At 40.8% G+C, this 18,477-nt stretch overlaps 1 protein-coding gene across 1 annotated transcript in view; it reads left to right on the top strand.

Moving 5' to 3' along the window:
- Window positions 1-18,477, top strand: part of LOC110508770 (receptor-type tyrosine-protein phosphatase N2) — a 144,468-nt gene that overhangs the window by 106,679 nt on the left and 19,312 nt on the right. Inside the window, exons 16-18 of the mRNA XM_021589572.2 lie at window positions 2,727-2,933; window positions 8,616-8,763; window positions 9,195-9,268. Coding sequence (XP_021445247.1) covers window positions 2,727-2,933; window positions 8,616-8,763; window positions 9,195-9,268 — 429 coding nt within the window. The remainder of the gene's footprint in view (window positions 1-2,726; window positions 2,934-8,615; window positions 8,764-9,194; window positions 9,269-18,477) is intronic.

Genomic DNA, 18,477 nt, shown 5'->3' with positions numbered 1-18,477 from the left:
ACCAGTTAATGGTACTAAGTGTATGGTTGCTGGTAAAACACAGACAGACCTAATTGCCATGGTTATGGTTTAGACGACAGCCAATAGATCAAGGTCAGAGGGAGAATGAGGAGTAGTGAGATAATGAAGGGATGGTGAAATGACTTGTGTTGTCACTCACAGCAAGTGTTAATCATGATTATCTCTCTCCTAAGGACTGGAGCATGTGTAACTCGACGTCCTCTGACATTAGCTAGGCTACATCACTGCTACCCCAACAGATATCCTCACTCAGCTGTGACTGAGAAAAAGTAGAATTTGAACTCATTATTAGAGAAAATGTCATTCTATCGTCTGTCTCTGGCTCACACTGGAGAACAGATGTATCTTTTGACGCAGGGTTTTTGTTTTCAACATTCCTCCACATCCTACAATACAACATGGTGATCAACCATATACAGTATAACAGACTGATACCAGGGTTGCGTGTTAAATGGTACCCTATTCCCTACATATTCCCCCTTGGGCCCTGGTCAAAAGCAGTGCACTAGTAAAGGAATATGGTGCCATTTGGAATGCAAGCCCAGATCATGAAGCAGAGAAAAATAATAATTTGAACACATTGTCTTGGCGAAAATGTCGTAACTATTTCAGTATTCCTTAAATATTCCTCTAATAATATTAATATTTCAGTTTTACTGAAATAACAGGTTGAACACATGCTTGAGCACAAAATACTAAAATGACTCTACAGAGGGGCCTTTTATATAGGCCTTTTGTATTTTCATTAGATGTGCCAAGCCACCAACATCATGTAAGCTGAGAGTATGCAAACTGTAAATGTTAACGTGCGCAATAGCAAAAGTTATATGACATCAGTCAAACCCTCACTGATTGTGAATGTGCACTCCTAAAGGTAGTGTATAATAGTGACGTACATTTAGCAACGGCAGCCGTTTCCTTGGAGGTGGTCATTAACATGGTCATTAACACCAAAACCGTTTGGAAGCAGGAAGCAGGAAGCCTTAGGAACATCTAAACTCAGCAAAACAAGAAATGTCCTCTCACTGTCAACTGCGTTTATTTTCAGAAGACTTAACATGTGTAAATATTTGTATGAACATAAGACTCAACAACTGAGACATAAAATGAACAAGTTCCACAGACATGTGACTAAAATAAATGGAATAATATGTCCCTGAACGAATCGGGGGTCAAAATCAAAAGTAACAGTCAGTATCTGGTGTGGCCACCAGCTGCATTAAGTGCTGCAATGCATCTCCTCCTCATGGACAGCACCAGATTTGCCAGTTCTTGCTGTGAGATGTTACCCCACTCTTCCACCAAGGCACCTGCAAGTTCCCAGACATTTCTGGGGGGAATGGCCCTAGCCCTCTGATCTAACAGATCCCAGACCTGCTCAATGGGATTGAGATCCGGGCTCTTCACTGGCCATGGCAGAACATTGACATTCCTGTCTTGCAGGAAATCACACACAGAACGAGCAGTATGGCTGGTAACATTGTCATGCTGGAGGGTCATGTCAGGGTGAGCCTACAGGAAGGGTACCGCATGGTTCCCTGTAACGCACAGCGTTGAGATTGCCTGCAATGACAACAAGCTCAGTCCGATGATGCTGTGACCCACCGCCCCAGACCATGACGGACCCTCCACCTCCAATTCGATCCCGCTCCACAGTATAGGCCTCGGTGTAACGCTCATTCCTTCGACGATAAACGCGAATCTGACCATCACCCGCGACTCGTCAGAGAAGAGCACTTTTTGCCAGTCCTGTCTGGCCCAGCGACGTTGTTGCGACGTTGTTGACAGTCTGAGCACTGATGAAGGGATTGTGCGTTCCTGGTGTAACTCAGGCAGTTGTTGTTGCCATCCTGTACCTGTCCCGCAGGTGTGATGTTCAGATGTACTGATCCTGTGCAGGTGTTGTTACACGTGGTCTGCCACTGCGAGGACGATCAGCTGTCCGTCCTGTCTCCCTGTGTCTTAGGCGTCTCACAGGGACATTGCAATTTATTTCCCTGGCCACATCTGCAGTCCCCATGCCTCCTTGCAGCATGCCTAAGGCACATTGACACAAATGAGCAGGGACCCTGGGCATCTTTCTTTTGGTGTTTTTCAGAGTCAGTAGAAAGGCCTCTTTAGTGTCCTAAGTTTTCATAACTGTGACTTAATTGTCTACCGTCTATAAGGTGTTGGTGTCTTAACGACCGTTCCACAGGTGCATGTTCATTAATTGTTTATGGTTCATTGAACAAGCATGGGAAACAGTGTTTAAACCCTTTACAATGAAGATCTGTGAAGTTATTTGGATTTTTACGAATGATCTTTGAAAGACAGCATCCTGAAAAGGGACGTTTCTTTTTTTTGCTGAGTTTATATTTTAAACAGCCTATTAATAATAAATTTAATGTATACCATAAAAATACATTGTTTCTGTATAGGTAGGTCTTAAGAAACATTAGGATATGAAAAACGTGTATTTCACGGAATAAGTGAGTTTACTTTGTTACTTGGGGCGGCAGGTGGTTAGAGCGTTGGATGAGTAACCGAAAGGTTGCATGATCAAATCTCCGAGCTGTCGTTCTGCCTCTGAACAAGGCAGTTAACCCACTGTTCCTAGGCCGTCATTGAAAATAAGAATTTGTTCTTAACTGACTTGCCTAGTTAAATAAAGGTAAAATAAAACTGTGCTTATGGTCTACCCGTGTCCCTCCTTCTGCTCCTAGGAGCTGTGTCGTCAGCGGATGTCGGTCAAGCCGCCGGCGGAGCGCCCAGAGCCGATGCACAGTGTGTCGTCACGGCTCAACAGTGTGTCGTCCCAATTCAGCGACGGGGGGCCCATGGTCAGCCCCTCGGCACGAAGCTCCACCTCCTCCTGGTCTGAGGAACCCGTCCACTCCAACATGGACATCTCCACTGGACACATGATCCTGGTAAACATCCTTATTTCTGTCTGACTTTTTGTCTGTCTGTCTGTCGTTGTGTCTCATCTCTCTCTATCCCGTCTGTCTTTCTTTTTATTTCTCTCTCTTGCACATAGTCTCTTTTTTCCTCTCCTCCTACTCTGTCTCTCTCTCTCTCCGGCACCATCTCTCTCTTTGTTTCTATTCATCTCATTATAGCCACATTTCCATGAGCAGGCTTGTTCCACATGTCTTATTTTCACACAGATTAAAATATCCATTGATTCTGAAAAACTCAGTCTACCATAATTGCAATACATAGCTATTCTTCACATAACTCTGTCCTCCTGCTCTGAGTCTACATGCATCATATGCTTCTCACAGTGATAGAAGGGCCCTGGGATGTGTTCAATTGGCATGAAGCTCTTAATTGCCCCTGAGATTTACGCTGGGAGTATATGAGACACACAGACATGCACATGAACGCACACACACACACACAACGGTTGACCCTCTGTCTGGCTGTGCTATTCTGACTGACTGACAGTGAGTGGAGCAGCAGGGTAACATGAGAGAAAGCTCTGTGAGCTTCAGTACCTTGGACAACTCCCTGGCAGCAGATAGTAACATGTGCTGCTACTCAACTGAGCCCATTATCAATGGATCGGCCAAAATGTTTGTCCCGTCCTCCCACGTACGCCAGTTTAAATATGAGAATGAACTGGGCCACGAGGCCGTCTTTGGAGAGGTTCTGTTCAGTGTTCATGATACTGGGCCTTTGGTGGGTTGGTGCATATTGGAGCCAGCCAGGGCAGGGAAGCAAAGGCAAATTATTCAGGAGGTGTGAGCCACGCTCCCTGCCTTCCCACTGCGCCCCTGGCCCCGCCCCCCATCCTGAATGCACTGCTTCATTACATACTGCAAGAGACGTGGGCAGATCCAGGGGCACGCATCTCTCTTCTCCTGCAATTAATCCCCCCTCTCCTCTCTCTCTCCTCCTCCCCATTTCCTCTATCTTCTCTCCTCTTTCTCTCCTCTCCCACTCTTCTCTAAAATAAAGAAGAATGCCATCTTCTTGATAGAGAAGGGTTGATGTTTCCCTTTGTTTTTCCTGAAGCTTTCAGGTCAAGGGATACTTTTTCTTTGTTCAGTACTGTGTGTGATAAGCTTTTACTTGATACGTTGTTAGTAGTCTGTATTTTAGTTTATGTTTTTTATGGTCTGTAATTTAGTTGATACGTTGTTAGTAGTCTGTATTTCAGTTGAAATGTTTTTAGTAGTCTGTATTTTAGTTGAAATGTTTTTAGTAGTCTGTAATTTAGTTGATACGTTGTTAGTAGTCTGTATTTCAGTTGAAATGTTTTTAGTAGTCTGTATTTTAGTTGAAATGTTTTTAGTAGTCTGTAATTTAGTTGATACGTTGTTAGTAGTCTGTATTTTAGTTTATGTTTTTTATGGTCTGTAATTTAGTTGATACGTTGTTAGTAGTCTGTATTTCAGTTGAAATGTTTTTAGTAGTCTGTATTTTAGTTGAAATGTTTTTAGTAGTCTGTAATTTAGTTGATACGTTGTTAGTAGTCTGTATTTCAGTTGAAATGTTTTTAGTAGTCTGTATTTTAGTTGAAATGTTTTTAGTAGTCTGTAATTTAGTTGATACGTTGTTAGTAGTCTGTATTTCAGTTGAAATGTTTTTAGTAGTCTGTATTTTAGTTGAAATGTTTTTAGTAGTCTGTATTTCAGTTGAAATGTTGTTAGTAGTCTGTATTTCAGTTGAAATGTTTTTAGTAGTCTGTATTTTAGTTTAAATGTTTTTAGTAGTCTGTATTTTAGTTTATGTTTTTTATGGTCTGTAATTTAGTTGATACGTTGTTAGTAGTCTGTATTTTAGTTGAAATGTTTTTAGTAGTCTGTATTTTAGTTGATACGTTTTTAGTGGTCTGTATTCATTCCAAACACCATAGCAATTCTTATGGACATCAACACGGAAGTCCATAATGCCCTCAAATGCCCTTTCTTAAAAGTGATTGTTCATCTAGACACAGGAAATGTTCTGAGCAGTTTCCTCAGACATATCATATGACCAGTGTCAGACCAGCACTATTCTGAAATGATATTGAGTTTGCACAAGCAGTACTGAAAGACAGTACCAACAGTACGAGCTGCATACTTACAGTACATTGTAGAGTGATTAAAACTGTGGGTGTCAGAAAAAAGCATAATTGCTTACTAAGTTTTTTACACTCAAAATGAATTGCCTTCTGTAAAGCTGCAAATCCCACAACATCATGATCCCCGACTGATTTTAATTTGAGAAATGGCTTGCACCATCTTATCTATGCTAATGTATTACTTTTTCCCATGTGACTCATTCAGAATATGACTCCATACAGAGACTTGGCTGTGCCTTAAACGGATTAACTTGCCCCATATATAAAGCACATTATCTTGTCTTTTGTTGTTGGCCCAGTAAGTGTTATAGATTATACTGCTTGGAGTCTATATAGATTAGGGGTTTGTGAAGCCGGCAAGTCGGAAGTTATTTTGAGTGTGAGGGTGTGTGCTGAGGTGTAATTTGGAGTGTTGATTTACACCACAATGTTGCAGGCACAATGTGTATATGAAGTAATATGTTGTATAATCACTTTAAAACAGCAGTGTCAGAGGAAAACCCTACCGGGAGCATTTATGTTGGAAAGCACAATATGTGTTCAGGAGCAGGTCTTAATCTTCCATGATACCCCCTATTCCATGTCTGTGTCCCAAATGGCACCCTGTTCCCTTTATAATGCACGCTCTTTGATGGGCTCTGGTCAAAAGTAGTGTCATCTGGGACATATCCCATATAAACTTAATCCAGGATTTTTTTAAGCTTGCCTTATTAGAACCATGTGATACTGTAGCTACCTCACTGTACTGTGTAAGTTGCAGTTGTACGCTAGTTCCTTTTCCTGGCATCTCCATGTCTACGTCCAAAATGGCCCCCTGTTCCCTATTTAGTGCACTCCATTTGATGGGCTCTGGTCAAAAGTAGTGCATTACAGTATAACGGGAATAGGGTGCCATTTGTGAACCACCCCATCAGTGTAAAACCAAACCTGCTTATACAGTATGTGCATATGTCCTTCTCCTACCCAGGTGCTCTATTCTAGTTCATTACGAGGCTCTAGCCCTGCCTCAACGTCATCGACAGCTCTGAGCAGCCCTGAGCCGAGCGCTAGTTCCTCATCGAGCGTTATTTCATTCTGATTTTATTGAGCACCTTTGGCAGCTGTAAACCCAGCAGTAAGGGGATTAGCCAGTGTTTGCCTGACACATGGTGATCTCAGCACCTCCTGATTGGATTGCAATAATCCCTTTACACAGTACAAAACCCCATTACTCTGGCATTAGCACAGAGGAGAGTGTGTCTCTCTGATGCCCTGGCAGGTAGGGCTGGTGGAGGAGGGGGGATGCAGGGGTAGAGGAGGGGGTATTTGGGAAGGGGATAAGTACAGAATGAAGCTGCTATTCGATAAGGGGCTAAATCAAGGAAGGGCCATGAATTCGTGCCCTGCTAAAAAATTTAGCCCGTTTCCCAGACTGTGTTCAGTGTGTCAGCACATAATGTAATAAGTGTTGATATGATATGGAGACCGATGTGTACCGGGGTAGTGTGGGCAGGGATTAAAGTAGCATTGTTAAATGGAATGTGTGCGTGTGCGTGTGTGTGTGTGTGTGTGTGTGTCACACGCGCGCCTCTGTATGCTGTATTCCACTATCCTTTTTCATTATCATAGTGAGTAAGAGTCAGACAAGGATACATCCAAAATGGCACCCTATTCCCTAGTGCACTACAGTACTTTTGACCAGGGCCCATACGGCTCTGGTCAAAAGTAGTGCACTATACCCTGTTACGAGTAAGTCTATTAAGCCCCTTTGAGTAATGAACATGAATCCAGATTATGTCCCTACTCATTTGTAACCTTATGTTATTAATAGAATTACATTAGGGTTGTGTCCAAAATGGCAGCCTATTACCTACTGTATACTGCTTTTGACCAGATCCCTATGGATCTGGGTAGTATGGTAGTAGTATGCTACATAGGAAATAGGCTGTCATTTCTGACGCAGACATTGAGTCCGTTTTAGGAGACTATTTTATTTAATTAATACAAATTCTAATAGTTCACATAATTTAAGTTTGTGACAAAACAAGACATTTAGAAAATCATTGTACCATCTAAAACGTTGTGAAATATCTTTCAATAACCGAAAATATAGTATTTTGAGCTGATTGAAACTGGTGTACAAAATTGAAAGCAAAAGGCGCAAAAACTAAATTTAAGATTGGGAAGCGTAGAAATAGCCCACATAGAACAGATCTACAATTTCTTAGACTTGTTTTCAATGAGAATGACAGATCTATAACTCAAATTTCTATGTGAATTTGGTTGGGTCGCCCAAAAAGTGACATAATGCAGCTTTAAAGAGACATTTCTGGTGATTGTTTCCTGCCTGTTTGTGTATGGACCCTGGATAATCATTGATGTCCAACAACCATCTCAGTCCAACTGTCCTCTATCAACAGAGAGGAACAATAGCTATTCTACCCGTTTGGCCCCTGTGCTAAAACATGCTACAGTAGGTTTCACATTTAGCTTTGACAATCTCATTAGCGGCAGTTAATCAAAGTCAGTGCTCCTGACTTAATGATGAATACAGTATGAGAGGTAATGGGCTCGGTTGAATGGCTTATCATTGTGAGGGAACTATTCCTGTTCCTGACTACAGATGTAGTTTCTTCATTTGAGCCAGTTTGCTCCACCAGGAAAATAATCATGCAGCAACAGCCAATTTGAATTATTATGTGGATTATAATTAAAGATGCACTATGCAGAAATCTCTCCGCCATTTCCTGTTTGCTAAAATTCGAATAGTTTGCCTTAATTTCAGTTTGTGATTAAACAAGAAATATATTGTAGAGAATCGTTGTACCATCTAAACGGTAAAATATATTTTCAAAACCCGAAAGTAAAAAATGCAAAAACAAAAATTATGAATGCAAAACATTGAACAGATATTCCACTTCTTAGACCTGCTTTCAATGAGAATAAAATATCTATAACACACATTTCTCTGTGGATTTGGTAGGGTTGCCCAAAAAGTTGCATATTGCAGCTTTTTTGGACATTTTTGTAGTGGTTGATACATTTTTTTGTTCCGGCAAATCAAGTCAAATTTTAAAGTAGAAATTACTAACTTTTGAAGCCTTTTTAAAACCTAAAATACACTACAATATTGCATTTCCTGCTGTGAAAGAAATTTCTCAGCAACAAAAGAGTCTACTGTACATGGCTAGGACCACATAGAGACCATAGATAACAATAATAAAGACACACACACACACACACACCTCGGAATCAAATGCCACAAAACATTAGCATTATTATTCATATAATTATAAGAACATTTCTACTAGCTCATCTTTACTCCTGCTGAATTAAGAATATTCTATTTTGAGTTGTTTGTATGTCTTTCTTTGCATTGCTCCTTCTTGGTCAGATCATTATTGTCAAAGAGAACGTCTTCTCAATTGGCTTACCTGGTTAATATATTCTCTTTCCTCAACCTCCTTAGTCTTACATTGAGGAGGAATACACACCAACTGACATGATGGGTATAACTGTAGTTATTGAATGCATATTGACTCCATGTCTTCTTTTTCCTCCCTAGTCTTACATGGAGGACCACCTGAAGAACAAGAATCGTCTGGAGAAGGAGTGGGAGGCTCTGTGTGCGTATCAGGCTGAGCCCAACGCCTCCACTACAGGCCTGGGGGCAGGGAACACAAAGAAGAACCGCTCCAATGCAGTGGTGGCCTGTAAGTAATTATTCTGTTTTTAAAGGAGTGGCAGTCCCACTCCTTCCGTATTGTTCCATGTTTATTGGATAGAGAGGAAAGGTAGAAGAGAGTGTGCTAAAAGAGCAGTGAATGGGATTTGAACCCATGCTCACAGCAGTACATCAGGCAGCAGCTTAGACCACTAGATCACCCCAGGTCACAAGGCCTGTAAGCTCTCCTCCTGTTAGATATCATGCTCCTGTCAATTGCACCCATCTGAGACTATTTCAAATAATAAGATATATGGAGCAGGTTTGCTTTAGGTTTGAGTAATAGCTTAAAGGTTATGTTTGAGGGTGTATTCTTGAGTATTTGAGCAGTCCAGTGCTTATAACACACTTCAGGCAGGCCTAGCACGGTGATGAGTCCTTGTTGAGTTGGTGCAATAAATTCCTCCATTTATATTTCAGATGATCACTCAAGAATTACCTTGAAGGTTGAAAACAGCCACAGCAATTCAGATTACATCAATGCCAGCCCAATTGTAAGTACCGTTTCAGTATACTAAACTCTGCTTTATAGTGTTGGGATGCTTTAGAACGAACTAAAGCAAAGCAGTGCTTTACAATATACAATTTGATGTAACAGATTGCTTAGCTTTAGTAAGATGCCTGGTATTGCTTATGCACACTGTTTTTCATGCGTTGAATATTAATGATTGTTTTATTAGAAATAATGAGTGAATATTCACATGGGGAATGGGTGGGGAAGGGTACCGCGCATGATTCACCCTATTCATTCCCTCATTTTGAAAGCACAGTTGATCTGTGACTGTTATTGACCTTGAATTATGCTAATGTACTGTTTTTCACAGCTATGCAGTTCAGTTTTGTTGTGCTTTGATGTTGCCTATATACACTATGTACCTGTGTACAATTCATTCCATGACATAGACTGACCAGGTGAATCCCTTATTGATGTTACTTGTTAAATCCACTTCAATCAGTGTAGATTTTAAAATGTTTCTTTAACCTCTATTTTAACAGGGAAGACATATTGAGAGGTACAGTATGTCTCTTGTAAATGCGCCTTGTATAATACAACATAAATTTACACATTTACCCCAAATATACAGAACCAGTCACAAGTTTGGACACACCTACTCATTCAAGGCTTTTTCTTTATTTTTACTATTTTCCACGTTGTAGAAAAAATAGTGAAGACATCAAAACTATGAAATAACACATATGGAATCATGTAGTAACCAGAAAAGTGTTAAACAAATCAAAATATATTTTAGATTCTTGAAAGTAGCCACCCTTTGCCTTGATGTTGTTCCTAGATGTTTCCACTTAACAATAACAGCACTTACAGTTGACCGGGGCAGCTTTAGCAGGGCAGAAATTTGATGAACCGACTTGTTGGAAAGGTGGCATCCTATGACGGTGCCACGTTGGAAGTCACTGAGCTCTTCAGTAAGGCCTACTGACAATATTTGTCTATGAAGATTTCATGGCTGTGTACTCAATTGTATTTACCTGTCAGCTACAGGTGTGGCTGAAATATCCAAATCCACTCATTTGAAGGGGTGTCCACATACTTTTGTATACAGTACCAGTCAAAAGTTTGTACACACCTACTCATTCTAGGGTTTTTCTTTCTTTATTTTAAAAAAATGTTTACTATTTTTCACTGTAGAGTAAAAGTGAAGACAGCAAAACTATAAAATAACACATGGAATCATATTTATATTTGTGTTACGGTTTTCTTCGGTTGAAGGAAAGTCAGACCAAAATGCAGCGTGGTTAATTCGATACATCTTTAATAAAGACGAAACAAAAACAATACAAAAACAATAAACGTAACGTGAAAACAAACACAGAGACAGGAACAATCACCCAAGAAACACTCAAAGAATATGGCTCCCAATCAGAGACAACGATAATCACCTGCCTCTAATTGAGAACCAATTCAGACAGCCATAGACTTACCTAGAAAACCCCACTAAGCCACAATCCCAATACCTACTAAAACCCCAAGACAAAACACACCACATAAATAAACCCATGTCACACCCTGGCCTGACCAAAATAATAAAGAAAACACAAAATACTACGACCAGGGCGTGACAATTTGAGATTTTTCAAAGTAGCCACCCTTTGCCTTCATGACAGCTTTGCACACTCTTGGCATTATCTCAACCAGCTTCATGAGGTAGTCACCTGGAATTCATTTCAATTAACAGGTGTGCCTTGTTAAAAGTTCATTTGTGGAATTTCTTTACTTCTTAATGTGTTTGAGCCAATTAGTTGTCTTGTGACAAGGTAGGGTTGGTATACAGAAGATTTACCAAATAGGGCTAAGACCAAGTCCATTTTATGGCAAGAACAGCTCAAATTAGCAAAGAGAAACGACAGTCCATCATTACTTTAAGACATGAAGGTCAGTCAATGAGGAAAATTTCAAGAACTTTTAAAGTTTCTTTAAGTGCAATCGCAAAAACCATCAAGCGCTATGATGAAACTGGCTCTCATGAGGACTGCCACAGGAAAGGAAGACCCAGAGTTACCTCTGCTGCAGAGGACAATTTCATGATTGTTACCAGCCTCAGAAATTGCAGCCCAAATAAATGCTTCACAAAGTTCACAAAGACACATCTCAACATCAACTGTTCAGACGAGACTGCATGAATCAGACCTTCATGGTCGAATTGCTGCAAAGAAACCACTACTAAAGGACACCAATAAGAAGAAAATTATTGATTGGGCCAACAAACACAAGCAATGGACATTAGACCAGTGGAAATCTGTGCTTTGGTCTGATGAGTCCAAATTTGAGATTTTTGGTTCCAACCGCCGTGTCTTTGTGAGACCCAGAGTAGGTGAATGGATGATCTCTGCATGTGTAGTTCCCACCGTGAAGCAGGGAGGAGGAGGTGTGATGGTGTGGGGTGCTTTGCTGGTGACGCTGTCTGTGATTTATTTAGAATTCAATGCACACTTAACCAGCATGGCTACCACAGCATTCGGCAGCGATACGCCATCCCATCTGGTTTGCGCTTAGTGGGACTATAATTTATTTTTCAACAGGACAATGACCCAACACACCTCCGGGCTGTGTAAGGGCTATTTGGCCAAGAAGAAGAGTGATGGAGTGCTGCATCAGATGACCTGGCCTCCACAATCACCCGACCTCAACCCAATTGACATGGTTTGGGATGAGTTGGGCCGAAGAGTGAAGGAAAAGCAGCCAACAAATGCTCAGCATATGTGGGAACTCCTTCAAGACTGTTGGAAAAGCTTTCCAGGTGAAGTTGGATGAGAGAATACCAAGAGTGTGCAAAGCTGTCATCAAGGCTTCTTTGAAGTATATACAATATAAAATATATACAGTTGAAGTCGGAAGTTTACAAACACTTAGGCTGGAGTCATTAAAACTCGTTTTTTAAACACTCCACACATTTCTTGTTAACAAACTATAGTTTTGGAAAGTCGGTTAGGACATCTACTTTGTGCAAGACACAAGTCATTTTTCCAACAATTGTTTACAGACAGATTATTGAATTTATAATTCACTGTATCACAATTCCAGTGGGTCAGAAGTTTACATACACTATGTTGACTGTGCCTTTAAACAGCTTGGGAAAAATTCCAGAAGATGATGTCATGGCTTTAGAAGCTTCTGATAGGCTAATTGACATCATTTGAGTCAATTGGAGGTGTACCTGTGGATGTATTTCAAGGCCTACCTTCAAAATCAGTGCCTCTTTGCTTGACATCGTGGGAAAATCAAAAGAAATCAGCCAAGACCTCAGAAAACAAATTGTAGACCACCACATGTCTGGTTCATCCTTGGGAGAAATGTTCAAATGCCTGAAGGTACCACGTTCATCTGTACAAACAATAGTACGCAAGTATAAACACCATGGGACCACGCAGCCGCCATACCGATCAGGAAGGAGACGTGTTCTGTCTCCTAGAGATTAACGTATTTTGGTGCGAAAAGTGCAAATCAATCCCAGAACCACAGCAAAGGACCTTGTGAAGATGCTGGAGGAAACAGGTACAAAAGTATCTATATCCAAAGTAAAATGAGTCCTATATCGACATAACCTGAAAGGCCGCTCATTAAGGAAGAAGCCACTGCTCCAAAACCGCCATAAAAAAGCCAGACTATGGTTTGCAACTGCACATGGGGACAAAGATCGTACTTTTTGGAGAAATGTTCTCTGGTCTGATGAAACAAAAATAGAACTGTTTAGCCATAATGGCCATCGTTATGTTTGGAAGGAAAAGGGGGAGGCTTGCAAGCCGAAGAACACAATTCCAACCGTGAAGCACGGGGGTGGCAGCATAATGTTGTGGGGGTGCTTTGCTGCAGGAGGGACTGGCGCACTTCACAAAATAGATGGCATCATGAGAATAGAAAATTCTGTGGATATATTGAAGCAACATCTCAAGACATCAGTCAGGAAGTTAACGCTTGGTCGCAAATGGGTCTTCCAAATGGACAATGACCCCAAGCATACTTCCAAAGTTGTGGCAAATGGCTTAAGGACAACAAAGTCAAGCTTTTGGAGTTGCCTTCACAAAGCCCTGACCTCAATCCCATAGGAAATGTGTGGGCAGAACTGAAAAAGCGTGTGCGAGCAAGGAGGCCTACAAACCTGACTCAGCTACACCAGCTCTGTCAAGAGGAATGGGCCAAAATTCACCCAACTTATTGTGGGAAGCTTGTGGAAGGCTACCTGAAACATTTGACCCAAGTTAAACAATTTAAAGGCATTGCTACCAAATACTAATTGAGTGTATGTAAACTTCTGACCCACTGGGAATGTGAAGAAAGAAATAAAAGCTTCAACTGAATATTTGTTTAACACTTTTTTGGTTACTACATGATTCCCATATGTGGTATTTCATCATGTTGATGTCTTCACTATTATTCTGCAATGTATGAAATTACATTGAAATACAATAACATAGTCATGGGAAGCACAAAATAAAACAGCACAAATCACCCAGATAAACAGTTTAATTCATCCACAAATACGTCCCAAATCAATACTTTAAATTGCCCGAATGACACCAGAACATCAATATTAAAATGTATTTTGATTTTTGCCTAGCTCATTGGAGACGCTAGAAACCTCAAGAGTTAACCAATCCTGTGAATGGATTAGGCAACTCAGGTGTCTATACTTCAACAGCAAAGTTAGATAAGATGGAAGTTTATGAAGAAGGGGCTTGTAAACAAAAAGGGAGTAATGTAGTGATCTACGGGTCTTTAGCGAAGTCCAGCCAACCTGCAGGGATGAGTATCAAACCTGTAAAAAACAAAGGGCACTATGATAGATGGCATCCAAAGGTTTAAGAGTTGTAGCAGTTGGACTTTGATAAATAATATCACCATAATCAAGAACAGATAAAAACGTTGACTGAAGGACTTGTTTCCTGAAGGCAGCATCTGTTGCTGTAGCTTCTTAACCAGCTCATCTATATGTTTTTTGAACGTTAAATCCACATCAATCCAAATGCCAAAATATTTATATGCGGGAACACGTTCGATTGGAGAACCCTCTGAGTGAACATGTAGTTCATCGGAAACATTCTTATGAAATTTTAAAAACAACAATGTATTTTGTTTGGCCTGTATTAAGCACACATTTTAAATTAGGAATGGATTCCTGCATAGCTATAAAATCTGACTGTCGTTTTAACACAGCCAGATCAACAGTCGGGGCAGTAGCATACATAATATTATCATCCGCATATAGATTAAGTTTACAATTTTAAACAGATTGACCAATGGTGATTATATAAATAGTGAAGAGAACAGGTCCCAGAATCGACCCCTGTGGTACACCTTTATGGACTTCAAGAAATTCAGACTTAACCCCATCAATCACGATGGCTATGCCCAGGCCTAAACCCTGATTGGTTTACATTCAAAACATATTTCTCAGATAAAAAAAAGAGAAAAGGTCTACATTTACCAAGGATTCAAGATACTTAGCAAGAAAAGGAAGTCTTGAAATGGAGAGATAATGATTAAGATCACTACTATCCCTGTGCTTGTGGAGTGGCAGAACAACAACAGAATTTCCATACTTTTGGAATATTTCCTGATAACAATGTTAAATAAATCAATAAAATTAAAAGCCTGTATACTGAAGTTTTTAAAGTTCCTCTTTGTGATAACATTAGGCTTAGATTTTTGTATTCTCACTTCTCTTAGACAAACAACATATATTTTGTTTGTCTGAAGCCTGCATTTCCCAATCATAATTTTGGTCACCCAGGATAATAACTTCGGATTTAATAAAATAATACAACAAACGAGTTAACTCTTCAAGTGTACAAAGGTTAGCCGATGAAGGACGGTAGGTAGACCCCTATAACAGTTATAGAAACATTTTTACCCAGACAAAGGCTTAAATATAGTAGCTAAACATTTTTGGCAAGGGAAATGGATTTCAGTCAAGAGAGAGAAATTATTTTGAATAAAAATAGCCTCTCCACCACCTCTACCCTGTCTGTCAGCTCTGAACCAATTATAACACTCAATATTAATATCGGAGTCCAGAATATCCCCAGAGATCCAAGTTTCAGTCAATACTAGAATGTCAGAATTTGTCTGCGTAGCCCAGATCTTGATGTAATTAAGTTTAGGAAGTAAGCTCCTAGTGTTTAGATGCATCAACACAGTCAATACTAGAATGTCAGAATTTGTCTGCGTAGCCCAGATCTTGATGTAATTAAGTTTAGGAAGTAAGCTCCTAGTGTTTAGATGCATCAACACAGTCAATACTAGAATGTCAGAATTTGTCTGCGTAGCCCAGATCTTGATGTAATTAAGTTTAGGAAGTAAGCTCCTAGTGTTTAGATGCATCAACACAGTCAATACTAGAATGTCAGAATTTGTCTGCGTAGCCCAGATCTTGATGTAATTAAGTTTAGGAAGTAAGCTCCTAGTGTTTAGATGCATCAACACAGTCAATACTAGAATGTCAGAATTTGTCTGCGTAGCCCAGATCTTGATGTAATTAAGTTTAGGAAGTAAGCTCCTAGTGTTTAGATGCATCAACACAGTCAATACTAGAATGTCAGAATTTGTCTGCGTAGCCCAGATCTTGATGTAATTAAGTTTAGGAAGTAAGCTCCTAGTGTTTAGATGCATCAACACAGTCAATACTAGAATGTCAGAATGTGTCTGCGTAGCCCAGATCTTGATGTAATTAAGTTTAGGAAGTAAGCTCCTAGTGTTTAGATGCATCAACACAAGTCATTTACGATTTTTTGAGTCACATGGACTCTCCAACTCAAACAAGCTACATTCAATAGGTAGTTGCAGGTCCTGTCTGATGTTTTTTATTTTTTATTTTATTTAACTAGGCAGGTCAGTTGAAATTCTTATTTACAATGACGGCCTACCCTGGCCAAACCCGGACGACGCTGGGCCTATTGTGTGCCACCCTGTGGGACTCCCAATCACGGCCGGATGTGAGAGGCCTCTTGCACTGAGATGCAGTGCCTTTGACCGCTGCGCCACTCAGGAGCCCATTGATATAGTTGATAGAGATGAAGGGGAGGAGACAAGTTAAAGAAGGATTTTTAAGCCTTGAGACAATTGAGACATGGATTGTGTATCTGTGCCATTCAGAGGGTGAATGGGCAAGTGCCTTTGAATGGGGTATGGTAGTAGGCGCACCGGTTTGTGTCAACACTTTCCCATGTGTATTAAGAAGGGTCCACCACCCAAAGGACATCCCGCCAACTTGACACAACTGTGGGAAGCAATGGAGTCAACATAGGCCAGCATCCCTGTGGAATGCTTTCGACACCTTGTAGATTCCATGCCCCGATGATTTGAGGCTGTTCTGAGGGCAGGGGGGGGAACTCAATATTAGGAAGGTGAGCTGTTTTGTACACTCACTTAAAAATCCTTCTATAACCTGTCTCCTCCCCTTCATGGACACTGATTGGAGTGGATTTAACAAGTGACATCTTTAAGGGATCATAGCTTTCACCTGGATTCATATGGTCAGTCTTTGTCATGTAAAGAGCAGGTGTTCCTAACATTTTGTACACTCAGTGTATCTATTCAGGTTTAGTTGATTACATGTAAGCCTACACATTGGCAGCAGGGAATCAGCATGGGAGCTGATGCATTTATTTATACCGTTTCTACTGGTGCATTTTTAAAGGCTAAATCAGGAGTTTAATTAAAGACCCACTCCTTTGCCTCTCACAAATGACAACCAGTGTATAAATTGGGTAATTTACACACACTTAAGCATCAAACAATACATTTTGAGCAAATGTTTTTTTTTACTCAACTGTGAATGTCCAAGAACCAAACATTTGTAAGAAAGAGAGAAATAGGAGCCATGTGAATTCAGGATCTGAGCATACCCATTTGAAAAAGGTGGTCAAATCAAATAGATGCAGTTATCTTCCCCTGGAGGCAGATACAGAAGTATTCCATTATAAGAAACTGAAATGCTATGCATTTCAAATCCAAGGTCTTGTCCAAACTGGCACCCTGTTCCCTTCATAGTGCACTACCTTTGACCAGGGCTCATAGGGTTCAAAAGTAGTACACTATATAGGGAAAGGGGTGCCATTCGGGACACTGGCCCGTTGTCGTTGCACCAAAGTGCCAGGATGTGACGACACAGAAGCACCATTTCCTACACACCGAGCTGGATGGGTACAACTAGATATTTGTACACTCAGTGTATCTATTCAGGTTTAGTTGATTGACACAGAAGCACCATTTCCTACACACCGAGCTGGATGGGTACAACTAGATATTTACAGAAATACCTCTGCTGCTGGCAATTTGATTTCCTCAACAACACTTACTGGCTCAGCGCAAAACATTGTTGTCGGCACTCTGGAGAATGTTTGTCTGCAAAGTAATACTGTGAATCACTGTAAAACTTATGACGATCTTATAAGAGGAATTGTGTAACTCCCTTGTGATTGTCGCTTTAAAGAGCCTATTATTTCTCTTGCTACTGTGGGATATCTGGCTTCAAGCTAATTGAGCTGTTATTGTATGGCTTCATTTCGAAGACATTACTGTTGGTGTTACATTGATGAAGTAGAGATTCTATGGGCGCTCTAGATCGTCTTATGGACTCTTGCTTTCACATCATCACCACTAGCCCCTCACAATACATGGGAAACCTGTTCTAACACCTCTGAAATGAGGACCAGAACAGAAGTGAATCTCCTGTGAGAGAGTATCTTTGCCTCCCTCTCCCTGGTCTCACAGTGTAGTGGGTGAAACAAAGAGCTGACAAGCCTTGGTCCCCCACGGTGCAGTGGTGACAGACAACCAGAGGCAGAGCAGTGCTCTGCAATAACTACTGCTGCCACCGGTAGCCACTGGCCAGTAGGGAAGAAAGCCTGATAATTACAGCACACAGACCCTGGCTGGGCAGAACAAAACGGCCATGATTACGCCTGTCACGTTGCCGCTTGCTCCTCATTAGGTCCCAGGGAAATCATCCACTGGTAAACAATGTTTCATCTCTCTCTCTCTCCCTCTGCAACTCCAACCAAGAAGTTGGGTGGGTGGAAGAGGGAGGGATGGACAAGGGACAATGGGTTCCTGGAGACCCATCAACAGCATTAGCCCCTCAGCCTACTGACGGCTGAATGGACAGACACACTCAAGAATGTCATTAGCACCAGTTCTTAGTTCAGAGACAGCAGACACTTGAAATTGTCAGGAAACATTGTGTCT

Source organism: Oncorhynchus mykiss, chromosome 28, assembly GCF_013265735.2.
Source record: "Oncorhynchus mykiss isolate Arlee chromosome 28, USDA_OmykA_1.1, whole genome shotgun sequence".
NCBI classification, from domain to species: Eukaryota; Metazoa; Chordata; class Actinopteri; order Salmoniformes; family Salmonidae; genus Oncorhynchus; species Oncorhynchus mykiss.
The sequence above is the reverse complement of the archived record's forward strand: the minus strand, read 5'-3'. Positions and strand labels throughout refer to the sequence as shown.